General features: G+C 38.1%; 1 protein-coding gene across 1 annotated transcript in view; it reads right to left on the bottom strand.

Annotated features, from left to right (window-relative positions):
- LOC104402742 (transmembrane protein 131-like) overlaps positions 1-9812 on the bottom strand; it is a gene marked incomplete at its 5' end in the record, with an annotated part of 13780 nt that extends 3968 nt beyond the window's left edge. The window contains 7 exons of the mRNA XM_010010700.1: positions 1161-1281; positions 3549-3634; positions 4680-4758; positions 5795-5980; positions 6874-7031; positions 8563-8687; positions 9658-9812. Of these exons, the coding sequence (XP_010009002.1) occupies positions 1161-1281; positions 3549-3634; positions 4680-4758; positions 5795-5980; positions 6874-7031; positions 8563-8687; positions 9658-9812 (910 nt within the window). The remainder of the gene's footprint in view (positions 1-1160; positions 1282-3548; positions 3635-4679; positions 4759-5794; positions 5981-6873; positions 7032-8562; positions 8688-9657) is intronic.
- Between the last annotated feature and the right edge of the window lie 2353 nt (positions 9813-12165).

The following is a 12165-nucleotide window of genomic DNA, read 5'->3' as shown; positions in this document are numbered from 1 at the left end:
CCCTACCACACATGTTAAAGACCTGGTAAACAGTATGTTTTCTAAACTACACATTAATTTCTAGGGATTGTACTTGTTTTAATTAAAATAATTTCAGATTCTCAAGAAGACTTTTCAAAAGTAATTCTTGAAGATATGTCAGCAGTGAAACAAGCCCTGCTATGCAGAAAACTTGAAGTCCAAGCCTGGATCCAGTCTGGACAAGGTAGGCATATAAAAGAATTTCACTTGAAGTTGTACTAATTCAATTTTACTACTCAGGCAAGAAGCTATCATAAGTTATCGGTACTACATATGAATAAATATTTATATGTATTTTTTGCATATAAAGTCCAAATTGAGATGGGTGTATGAAAGCAAACTAGCATAATACATAATCTGCCACAAATCACATGTATTTCATCTGATTTCAGAGTTGGACAGACTGCTGGTCACTGCTCCCAATCACTAGGGCTGCAGTTTGTTGACGTGACAGTCAGAATTGAGGTCAGCAGGCTGGTTGGGATCACAAGACTGTCACTCGGGGATTTCCGTGTTACCACTGTGCCATTTTGGATGACAGGATCCAACTTGAAGAACTGGCTCTAATTCACTGCTATGTGGTGGCAGAGTGTTTCTTCTCCCAAGTTTGTGGCACATCTTTCATTAGTAAAATTTGCAGTCTGGAGAGTCTAAAGTATAAGAACTACTCAAGCGCATTACTACAGGAATATCAACACAAATCTTTACAGGGCCTGAACAGTAAGATGAGCTTGTATCCTTACACCACACTGAATTGTCTTTATTTAACAATGTCTGTTCATGCCATTTAACACAGCACTCACTGCATAGCACACCCCATGATACGCAGAAGTTATGTATTTAGCAAGAGGGCAACTAATACAAAAGCCAGGCCCTCTGCCCGGCCATGCGAAAGAAGTGGAAGAAATTAAAAGCTTTCCAAGAAGTATTTAAATTTGAAAGAAGTTCCTGGACATCTGTATATGAGCAGGAACACCTCTGTCTTAGCAAAATTAATCATGTTGTACTAATGGAAGAGCATAAACAACTAGAACTGAGACTGAACTGATAGCAAGAATTTAACTATCATCTGCCTTACAAATATTATAAGCTCAAGTGCAAGTGCAGTCCTCTGTATGTTTACATGAAACATAACTTGCCTGTTGTGGACAGAAGGGGTTTCTTGGATCATGCATGGTATATTATTCTCAAGGTTGTAGTTTAAACTGTTTGTCAGGCAGACTGGTTGGGCAGGCCACAGGTCTCCTGCTGGGTAAAGACCTATAAAGGGAAAAAGGAATGAAATGCAGGACAACAGGAAGAAGGCTCCACAAACTCCAATTATCACAATGACATTTTATTATCAGATCCATGATAAAGACTGTAAGTAAGATAAAAAAATCCAGTTACCAACCTATCTATTTTTTTGTGATGAATGTCCACCTTTAAACAAATCTCAAAATTTCTATGTGTTAAAATATATATACATAAAAAGACTTGAACTGAGAAGCAGAAATTCAACAATACAGGGCAAGAAATTCCTACAGACTGTCCTCAATTCACCAGCCACCAGCATCAAGGCAGCACCCTTCCTCACGGCAGGACAGAAGGCAGGGATATATCCATCCTCTCCCTCATCCATCAGTCATTAACCATCTCTGAAGTCTAACCAAGAACGAATGCAGCAGGAACAGGGTTGCATTCGTAATGGCTATAGCTATTCATGACCAAACAATATGTGAACTGATTATGGCTGTATTTAGCCCCTAGGACAGATATTCATTGTGCTGCTTTCTATGGACTAAGTGCTCTGACTGCCCACAGATACTTGGTTTCTATCAACCCCAGGAGAACTGGCAGCTGGAGAAAGGAAGAAATCCAAATTAGCAGTTTCCATGAGAAAAGGGTTGCAAAGGCAGCTCTGCTTCATCATTTCACATGATAAGGGCTGGAACTAGACGATCTTAAGGTCCTTTCCAACCCTAACTATTCTGATTCTGTGATTATGGATACTGCTACCATGGAAAACGTTTTATCAGCATTTGTGCCCTACACACTCAGGTTAAATCTACAGCAGAATGGACAGTCACAGGCAGGCAGTTCTGCTGCCTGAAGAACCTTGTGTCCTAACCATCTTGCAAACTCCACATCACCATGCCTGATGTTTTTATGAATCGCGCTCACCAAGCTAATATTACTTCCCTCAGAGACACAAACAGCGAAAACTCAGAGAGTTTCAACAGCCCAACCCAGCTTCATTCATTACTGCTTTCAAAGAGAGCAAGTCCCAGCTGTAGAAATTTAGAGACAAAAGGTCATATTTGATTTGATGCCAAGCTTCATTTTAACACAGCAACCAGTGCTCTTCATCTTCCAACCACTTTACTTTTAAATCTCGCAAAGCAAAAGGATGAAAAAAAAAAAAAAAAAAACCAAAGAATACCTAAAATGAGTTGAAACCTAAATGCCATCTTCTCCCAAGTAAAAAACGATAGGACAAGAGGTAACAGCTTCAAGCTGCATCAGGGGAGGTTTAGATTGGATATCAGGAAAAACTTCTTTACAGAGAGGGTAATCAAATATTGGAACAGGCTGCCCAGGGCAGTGGTGGAATAACCATTCCTGGAAGTGTTAAAAAAACATGTAGATAAGGCCCTCAGTGATATGGTTTAGTGGTGGTCCCGGAGTAATGGTTGGACTTGATCTTAAAGGTCTTTTCCAACTTAGTTGATTCTATGATTAACACAGAGTAGATCCAGCAAAAAAATCAGTTATAAGCCTTTCTTTAGCAAAGCTAACTTTGCTCTTAACTTGTTTAGAAGTTCTAATAACAACATCAAACAGCGAAAACTCAGAGAGTTTCAACAGCCCAACCCAGCTTCATTCATTACTGCTTTCAAAGAGAGCAAGTCCCAGCTGTAGAAATTTAGAGACAAAAGGTCATATTTGATTTGATGCCAAGCTTCATTTTAACACAGCAACCAGTGCTCTTCATCTTCCAACCACTTTACTTTTAAATCTCGCAAAGCAAAAGGATGAAAAAAAAAAAAAAAAACCAAAGAATACCTAAAATGAGTTGAAACCTAAATGCCATCTTCTCCCAAGTAAAAAACGATAGGACAAGAGGTAACAGCTTCAAGCTGCATCAGGGGAGGTTTAGATTGGATATCAGGAAAAACTTCTTTACAGAGAGGGTAATCAAATATTGGAACAGGCTGCCCAGGGCAGTGGTGGAATAACCATTCCTGGAAGTGTTAAAAAAACATGTAGATAAGGCCCTCAGTGATATGGTTTAGTGGTGGTCCCGGAGTAATGGTTGGACTTGATCTTAAAGGTCTTTTCCAACTTAGTTGATTCTATGATTAACACAGAGTAGATCCAGCAAAAAAATCAGTTATAAGCCTTTCTTTAGCAAAGCTAACTTTGCTCTTAACTTGTTTAGAAGTTCTAATAACAACATGTCCATCAAGTTGGTGTATAGAAGCATTATTAACAACATCAATGAAACTGCTTAACAAAGTGTGCAAAAACCAGCTTCAGTAACTGACCTTTATTTTTGTCAGGATCTGCAGCTATGTCAGTGAAATTGGGACATAAGGTTTCAGGATATTGGGGGATGCTGTTCATGTCTCTGCTGGATGAAAAGAAAATTTAATTTCTTAAGTCTAGACACTGTTATGTTTCATAATCCAAAGTATTTTGAAGGAAATATACAGAGATGTAAAAAATATTCTAAGGAACATCATGATTGATACTGCTTTCTCACTTTCCTGATTTTTCATATTTTGAATTACCACTGGGTAAAGTTTTAAAGCTGGGGTTTTTTTTCCCCAATTAAAACACATGCAAAATGAGTAAAATTATTATGTCTTAATTACCCCACTTCTATTTTCCAAGTATCAACTTATTGCAGATTAATTCAATAGGTCTTCTCTAAAATTGGAAGATGAATAGGATCTCTCTCATAACGTTTCAATGCTCCCAACAACTTTCAGAGAAGTTTACTTTTATGTCCATGAAGATACAAAGGCACACATAAACACTGATTTCATATTTGTCAAAACCAATCAAAGAAACTAGTCAAAACGAATGGAGAGGGAACATTTACAAGCACCAGAATCCCAGGGGGAAAGGATTAAATTATTTCTGCTAGTAAAAACAGAGAGTTATGAATGAGAAGTGAAATGAGGACTCACAGTAAAAATTGTAGATGCTATCACTACTACAGTAAAGAGGTAGAAAAGAATGTGGGGAACGGGGGGAATCAATTTTCATGCTGTATATCCTACAAGAACATTATTCCCATTCAAAGAATAGCATCAACTTGAAAGTCTCATTCCCACCTTTTTTTTTTTTTTTAACTGTTATTACTTTGATATAACAAAGTGGTAATGGAAATGTAGTAAGTTGCTAAGATCTGGAAGAAATGAGAGGAGAAAAACACTTTCCTTTTCCCCCCAATTTTATTTTACAGTTGGAAGCATTTATTGTATTTTTCCAGCATAATCCACTTTGCATCTCTTTGCACGTACTGAAGAAGATCCTTCTTCTCACCAGTAAGTGCAATTAGATGATCACAAAAAATGACAACAGGTAGGTATAATTTCTCAAACTGAGACAAGATTTCAAGTTGGTGGTGTTTCTTTAATGTCTTACAGGTGCAGATTCAATTTTTTTACCTGGTATTGCAGATGTTATGAGACAGATTTAAAGTGATAGGAGTTTCAGATGGAAAATCATTTTGTGAAATATTCTCTCCTAAAGAAAAGAATGACTGTGAAAATCAAAGATCCTAAAAAAAGAAGTATGCACAGAATATACTGTACAAAGAAACAGAATCATCAATGGTGTTAATCAAGTTTTCTCTCACACCAGAGTATCACTAACTGCGTTAATTTCAAAGCGTGCTATCTATGTCCATATGGTATTAAATGTATTTTATGACTTATAAGTGATTACCACACTCTAAATGGAGAGGTTCCTTGTGACTACCAAACCAATTTTGAATTTGAAAGTACTTATTTTCTTAAAAGGCATCACAATTTGAACAAACAGAAAAATCAGGTATATACAATTCATCATCTATTAGATTGGTGTTTAGATACATCAAATACTATCTTTTGGTAATGGGAAGTTTTACACAAATACACATGTAAGTACATACTATTTTTAAATTATTCAAAACAGCTTTTTAAAATTTCTTTAAAATTTACTTCTAGTGTCATGTGAATCTGGATAGTGATGGCAGTAACAGGGTTTAGGCTTTCAACTACTTAAATGACATTTAGGTACTCAAAAAACTGTAGTAATGAACCACAGTTCCCATTTTACATATCAGTCAAGTGGCTCAGGTCTCATGGCTATTTGTGCCTCAAATACAACTATGTAATCCTAGCATCCTCAGATCTGGACTGCTTTCACACATTCCTCATTTGTGGATTTCTTAAATAGCTGTAATATTTTCTGAAGAATAATGTGATATAACATAAATACAAAGGCAGAAATTGCTTTGACTGGTGACTCTTGGTTCTTCCATCTTTCCATGAAAACTAACTGAGCAGCTTCGTCAGTGAGCAGCCTGACACTCTCTGTAACCTGACAGCTCATCTTTATCCCCACAAAACTTGTGGTACTTATTTCGAAGTACCAAGTTCTTTAAATCTCTCCCCATGTTTCTGAGAGGTGCCCTATAGAAAGCAGCTTACGTGTCCCATGCCACAATACCCCCTTCCATTCAGAAGGAAGGCTGAAAGTCTGCCTGCTGCTGTGCAGAGGTGATATTTGCAGAACTTACTGGATGGAAGAAAATGCCTGGCAGTAATCACGGGCTTTTTATCTCCATCTGAACTGCTGGTACTGCTCCAGCTACCCCAGCTCCCACGACTGGCACGAACACTTCCTGATGAACTTCCACAATCCGAGCTTGAATCGGAGCAAAACTTCTCCAAACACTTCTTTTTGGACCGCTGGTAAAAACTTTCTAAAGAAGTTGTAAAAAAACACAACGATACAAAACATTTAAGAAAATCTTTCAGCTGAAGATTCAGTGAAAAGTCATCTGAAACACGAATTTACACGGATTCTCCGAATTTACTGATAATAGGACAGAAAATAATATTTATTGATAGCCTTAAGATAAACATGTGAGCCCCTACCACAAGGAGCTTATGACCTACATGACATCCTCAGTAAAATGAATGCAAGTGAGGATACAGTGCAGTTAGGGGCATAGGTTTGAAATAAGAAGCCCATACTGTTCTTTGAAATATATAGTTAATATTTTAAATATGAGACATATCCTGGCTCTAGAAACATGCATACTGAAAGCAATGGCAAATATTGCAAGTAAAGAATTCATACGCAATAGATTCTCCTTTCTTATTATCTTATCAGGGAGGCAAAAGACAATCCTATAAACACTGATACATTTTTCAGCCCTCCTCTTCCCCAAAGCCAAGGAAAACAGCTGCTTAACTTCTTGACAGAAAGGCAGGAAGCAGGTACTCATGCTAGAGGTGGTTTTTAAAAATGACCTGCCTATTCTAAAGGTGGCTCTCACAATACATCGGCTTCAGTTAACACCGCCTTTAATTTTAACACATAACCAGACTCTCAGTCCTTCAGCCGGGACTGATGGATTATGCTTTAAACTGACTCCTGATTTGCATCACAAACCAACCTCATGGACAAAGTATGTGGAGCCCTTCAGAAGTGAGCAGCTATTACTTCAGGCACTGCATCGTGCCAGTCCTGCCATCTTCACGTCGAGGTTAGAGAGTGAAGCACAAGTCTCTCACGGAAGGAATACAGCTCTACTGCCACAAAAACCACATTATGTTGCCTCTCCCATTTAAGACAATTAAGACTGCATACCTGTTTCTCCCTGTATAGACAAGCTCCCAGGCTTTTGGTCCGCTTTACAGTTTTCCCCATTTCCCTGAGGACACCAGGCTCTTATTCCAATACTTGCTCTCAGATCCGGCCTTTCAAATTCACTGCACATATGCTTCAACTCATTCTGCTCAGGGACCCTAATACAACCACACCCAAAGAAAGATGTCTGCATTTTACATTTCAGCTGCATTTTTCCTTTTCAGGCATTAAACACTTCAACTCACACGACTATCAAGGCAGCACGTGGGGCAAAGAATAGGTTCAGGAGTCTTAATCCCCACCTTTACAGAAAGCTAAAAAGCCTTTCCCAAAGTGCTCTATCCCACCACACAGACTACTACTTCTCAGGGGGTAAGCAAAACAATGTGTGTACGTTTAACTCCATTCTCTAGTGCACTTGCAGAAAGCAATCAGATCCTACAGTGATAAGCACAGTTTATCATTCTGTGAAGACCTAGATACACAGAAAAATGTGTCCTATGTCTGTTTCACTGGCATAATTGTAACTAGAGTAAAACCATAATCTGAAGTAATCTTAAGTATTTGCTAGTAAGACCGAAATATCTGGATCCAATATCTTAATCAGAGAGTATTAAGGGGAAATGAATAAAATCCAGCTGTCAAGTTTCTCCAGGAAGGGAACGGTTACATCTTAATTCAGAAAGTAGCAACTGCTGAATCAGTTCAAGGAACAGAATTTTCAGTATTTCTCCTCCAATTTTTTTTTTTATCCTTCCCAGCTACAAAGGTGTGCATCCTACAAAGATTTGCACATGTGCTGACTTCCCATACAATGAATAGTAATTTGTTTATAATGAATTATAACAGCCCCTTCAGATTTACAATCTCCTTGTTAAGTTCACTGACCTCAATAGGACCACTTGCAACAAAAATTAAGTCTGTGAAGGCTTTATAGGATCATGACCTAAGTCAAAGGGCTGGGGGAAGGGAAGGAGGATTTTCTCCTCATAAGTGTTTCTATTGTAGCAGCAGCTTATAACTGGTATCTTTTAACAATAATCCAAGTAATTTAAAATACATGACAAAATTATTAAAAGTAGTTTACAACCGACATTAGAAATGCATTTAAACAACCCTTAAGGGGAAACCAAAAGTAACCACCCAAGGTGCTCTCAACATTCTTTTGAGCCTAGTATTTGTAATCATTATGGCAAAAATGCAAGCCACTGTCTATTTCTACATATTTCTCATCTTCCAGAATTACTAGAAGACAACATTCCCTCAGGTACTCAATACAGCAGATGATTCTCCCGAAGGTGGGACCATTTCAACAATTTTGTTTTCCTTTTTCCACTGAATAGAATACATGACTAGATTTTATTCACATAATACGTAATGGAAAGGAAACTAACCATCCAAACTTCAGAAACAGCAAATTCCAGACTGTAACAGAGAGCAACCACTGCTATACAGAATGGGGTGTTTCTATATACATGCAGATTTATGTCTATATACATGCAGATTTACAAATGGAATATTTTCTTGGTGATACTTAGTACTGCACATTCTTAAAAATAAAGGCTCTGGCCAGGATTAAATTGTGTTTATTTAAACAGATAAAGCAATCCTGCCAAATGTACTATGCAAATCTATGGAAACATTACAGCAACTCTGGATTTCTTCATGACTTGGTGAGGCAACACATACCTTGTAGATATATTAACATTCTTCTTCTTATTTTTCCTAGATGTTCTATTTCTATTCCAATTCATATTTGGTATATTTCCTTCCTTCTTCTCCTGAGGTTTCTTCTTCCTATACACATCATCTTGCTAAAGGTAAAAATATGAACCAAGAAATTACATACATTATAAAATGAAGTTAACTCAGTAAATGAACTCCATTGGATTTTTCTAGCTGAATTTCTCTGGACAAAACAACCTGACCCAAATGCATAGTTACTTCATGATTTAGTGCCTTTCCACAGCACATCCTCTTTCCAGCACCATCAATTTGACCAGACTTTCCAAGACTCTGTCCTTCAAGACACCAGCAGATGATGAGAGAGAAATATTTGAATTCCCAATGTTAGCATTTTCCCCCTCACAGCATCTGACTTCCAGGGAAATAAAAAAATGGGGGAGAAAAAGGAAAGCGGTCAATAAAATTCCCAATGTGCTAAAACCAAAAAACATCTGCCAGATTTATGATCAGTCTGTGTGCAGGTTCAGCGGCAATAAATCCTCCCTTTCCTCAGCAGCTGGGGCGGGGTGGGGCTTGGGGTATTCATTTGAATTACAACTGAGGAAATTATGGGGTAAGTTAAGCAACAAATAATAGTAATTTTAAAAAATGCAAGAAATGAACTGAGCTCCATCAGCCACACATGGAAAGAAGTTTCTAACAACAGTTCCCAAAACAAGACCAGACACTGCCTTTTCTGATATATATCTCTCACAGCATAGTAAGCAATTCCTCCTTACACCTTTTTGCCGTGAGTTTCCTATGTAGTAGACAGGACACAAACATAATCCAAATTCTTGGGTTTACTAATTACCTGATAAAGTTCTTTAAGTGTTTTAGTCTGCCTCCAATAAATGTACAGTATGTGGCATTAATATGCAGTAGACGTGGACAGCACATCTGCGTACTTCTTTATTCATCTGATTTACAGTTTTTCAGATCTGTGACCATAGGTAATAGTCCCTACATACACATACATACCTGTATGTCTATACATATATAAATTAAAAACAAAAAGATCATTTTAAATTTGGAAAGCAGGAATATCACAACACAAACCTCAGAAGCAGTTATCTCCTCTTTTCCACAGCATGGAGTCTCTTCTTTAGGTCCTTTATTAATCTTTTTCTCTGTGGAAGGCTTTAGATTGATCTGCTTTTTTAAAGTCTCACAGTTTTCTGTTTCATTCCTGAGAGGCACTTGCTGGCTATTTCCTACAATTACAACGGTAACATCAGTTTACTTGGGAAGAGAATGGACTCCCAATCATAACCACAGTACCTTTTACCTTTCTTTAAAAACAGACTTGTGTTGCTTTCCGAAACACTAGGAGACCAACCTCTAGGCTGATGATGCTGAAAATTTCAAAAGCAAAAGCTAATGCTGTATAAAAATTCTTACAGCAGTTGCAAAAAGTAGCTCTGTGCTGATTCAAGCTCATGGGCACACCACTCCTAGCACATGCCTAAGTTACCCAAGAACTGCTCATTTCATCTGAATTTGAGCTACTTGGGTCCCAGCCATGCATCTGTAAGATAGAATCTTAAGTCAGGGAATACTGGGCTAATAAACAGAAAAACCCTGCAAGCTGGGTGGAGAAGAGACCTTTCAAAAATGGGTAGATCAAAATAAGAACAAGCCTGTATTTGGTGCCTTATGTCTCCGAAGTGCCCTCTGCATTCACTATGAAGACAAAGAGAAGTCATTCTTTCTTTAGGATGGGTTCCACATTAAAAGTTCATTTTCTTGAGAGGCTTGTGAGGAAAAAGAAATATTCTTGTGTAACATAATCCAAGAGATGAAAAAAATGAGAGGAAACTCGCCTCAACAACTAGCTGAGTTGCTCAGTTGACTCACAGCCAGTGCTGGATAGGGCAGAACTCACTTCAGCTCTGATTGTTTCAGGTATCTCGGATATCTGGTATACATCCACAGTGATCTGCTACGAAGACTCATCTGCTCTACATGAGAGATGCCATCACTTACTGGTCTCCTCAAACAGTAAAGGTCCACCCAAACATTTTTTTGGGGTTTCCTTTCTATCAACCACCTACAGCATCCTAGCTCTGAGTCAGCCACCTTCTCCCCTCTGGAGCAGGCAGTCATCATGACTGCAAAAGCAGCCCGTATGAATAAGACACTGAAAACACCAGGCAAGGGAGGGTGCCAGAGGTCTAAAAACCACTCTATTCTCCTCCAGCATACAAACATGGGAGTACCTGAGATCTTCAAGACTCTGTTTGCACAAAACCAGGTCTGTAACTATAAATCAAGATACAAACACTGCAGCATGGTACTTTTTAGACTTCATTTATCCTACCAAACTTCTTGAAACACAGACATACTCACATTCCTGACAGTGCAGAAAGCAACTGCTAATAGACAATACATCAGATTACCTGTACTGCTTTACCACTGAATACAAGTACTCCTGAAACACTGCCTCAAGGAGGAAGCTTTGGCAGTGAAAATGTCTACTAACTCCCAATTGTTTTATGTGCAACCATGACTTCCACAGTACTTTGAGTTATTTTTTGAGTAACTCAACTTACTTTCCTGTACATGTAAATACAGTTCAGACATAATTACTGATTATTCTCCCCTCTGATTTCCTAATTCAAAGCAAAGAATGAACAGCACTCTGCAGTTTAGAAGCACATGAAAGATGTCAAAATACTTCGTAAGTATGAGTGAAATTAATTTGTGTCCACCTGAGACAGCACACTTGTACCTGCTGTATCTCACAGATAACAACATGACTGGAAACAACAGGCCCAGGGTAATAACTACACACTATAGCGGGGCCTGAAACCCCACTGTGATGGCTCACTCACTAAATTAATCTGCCACAGTTACAGCAAATGCTAGCCTTCAGTATTGAACTACTTTGCCGAATGCCTAAGTAAAGCCAAGCTTTCAGATGATGCATTCTCCTACCCTGCTCTTGATTTCCCCTAGATGCTCTCGGTCTGCTCTTGAGTTGTGAAGCTAAGAGGTAAGATTTCCAGGCACCTTAGTTCCACGATTGAAAAAACAACCCATCCAAAAGCAAGATAAAAAAAATACAGCTACGCAGTTACTAAGAGAAAGCTTGATCTGCAGATTCCTAAAAAACTTAAGTTTCACAATACCCTGTTTGTTATTTTAGGTGGTTTTATCAAAGGAGCTCTGAATACCCAGTACTGGAGGTGCTTGCTTCATGACTCTAAAAATCAGGCATCACATTTTCCAGCGGACCTGAAAAATCACAAGCTGGGATATTTCTGAATATTTGACAATGGCAATTTTTGTCTTATAAGCAGATCTATGACGTCAATTACTTTAACCATTAAAATACTACAACGTAAGCTGGAAATCTGTAAACCAATGCAAATTTATGATTTATGAAACAACTTTTTAATGCAAGCTGTTTCCTTAGGAATGCAAACAGATAAATCATCATGAAAACATAAGAAACACCACACTGCCTTGTCCCGCACAAGAGACAAAATCCTCATCACAGTGAACTCAACAGATTTCACCCAACAAGGTTGACAATAAAATAAAATAGAATAAAATAAAATAGAA

The sequence above is a fragment of the Nestor notabilis genome, unplaced genomic scaffold, assembly GCF_000696875.1.
Source record: "Nestor notabilis isolate BGI_N333 unplaced genomic scaffold, ASM69687v1 scaffold4113, whole genome shotgun sequence".
NCBI lineage: Eukaryota > Metazoa > Chordata > Aves > Psittaciformes > Psittacidae > Nestor > Nestor notabilis.
Note: the sequence above shows the minus strand (reverse complement) of the source record. Positions and strands in the feature narration are given on the sequence as shown.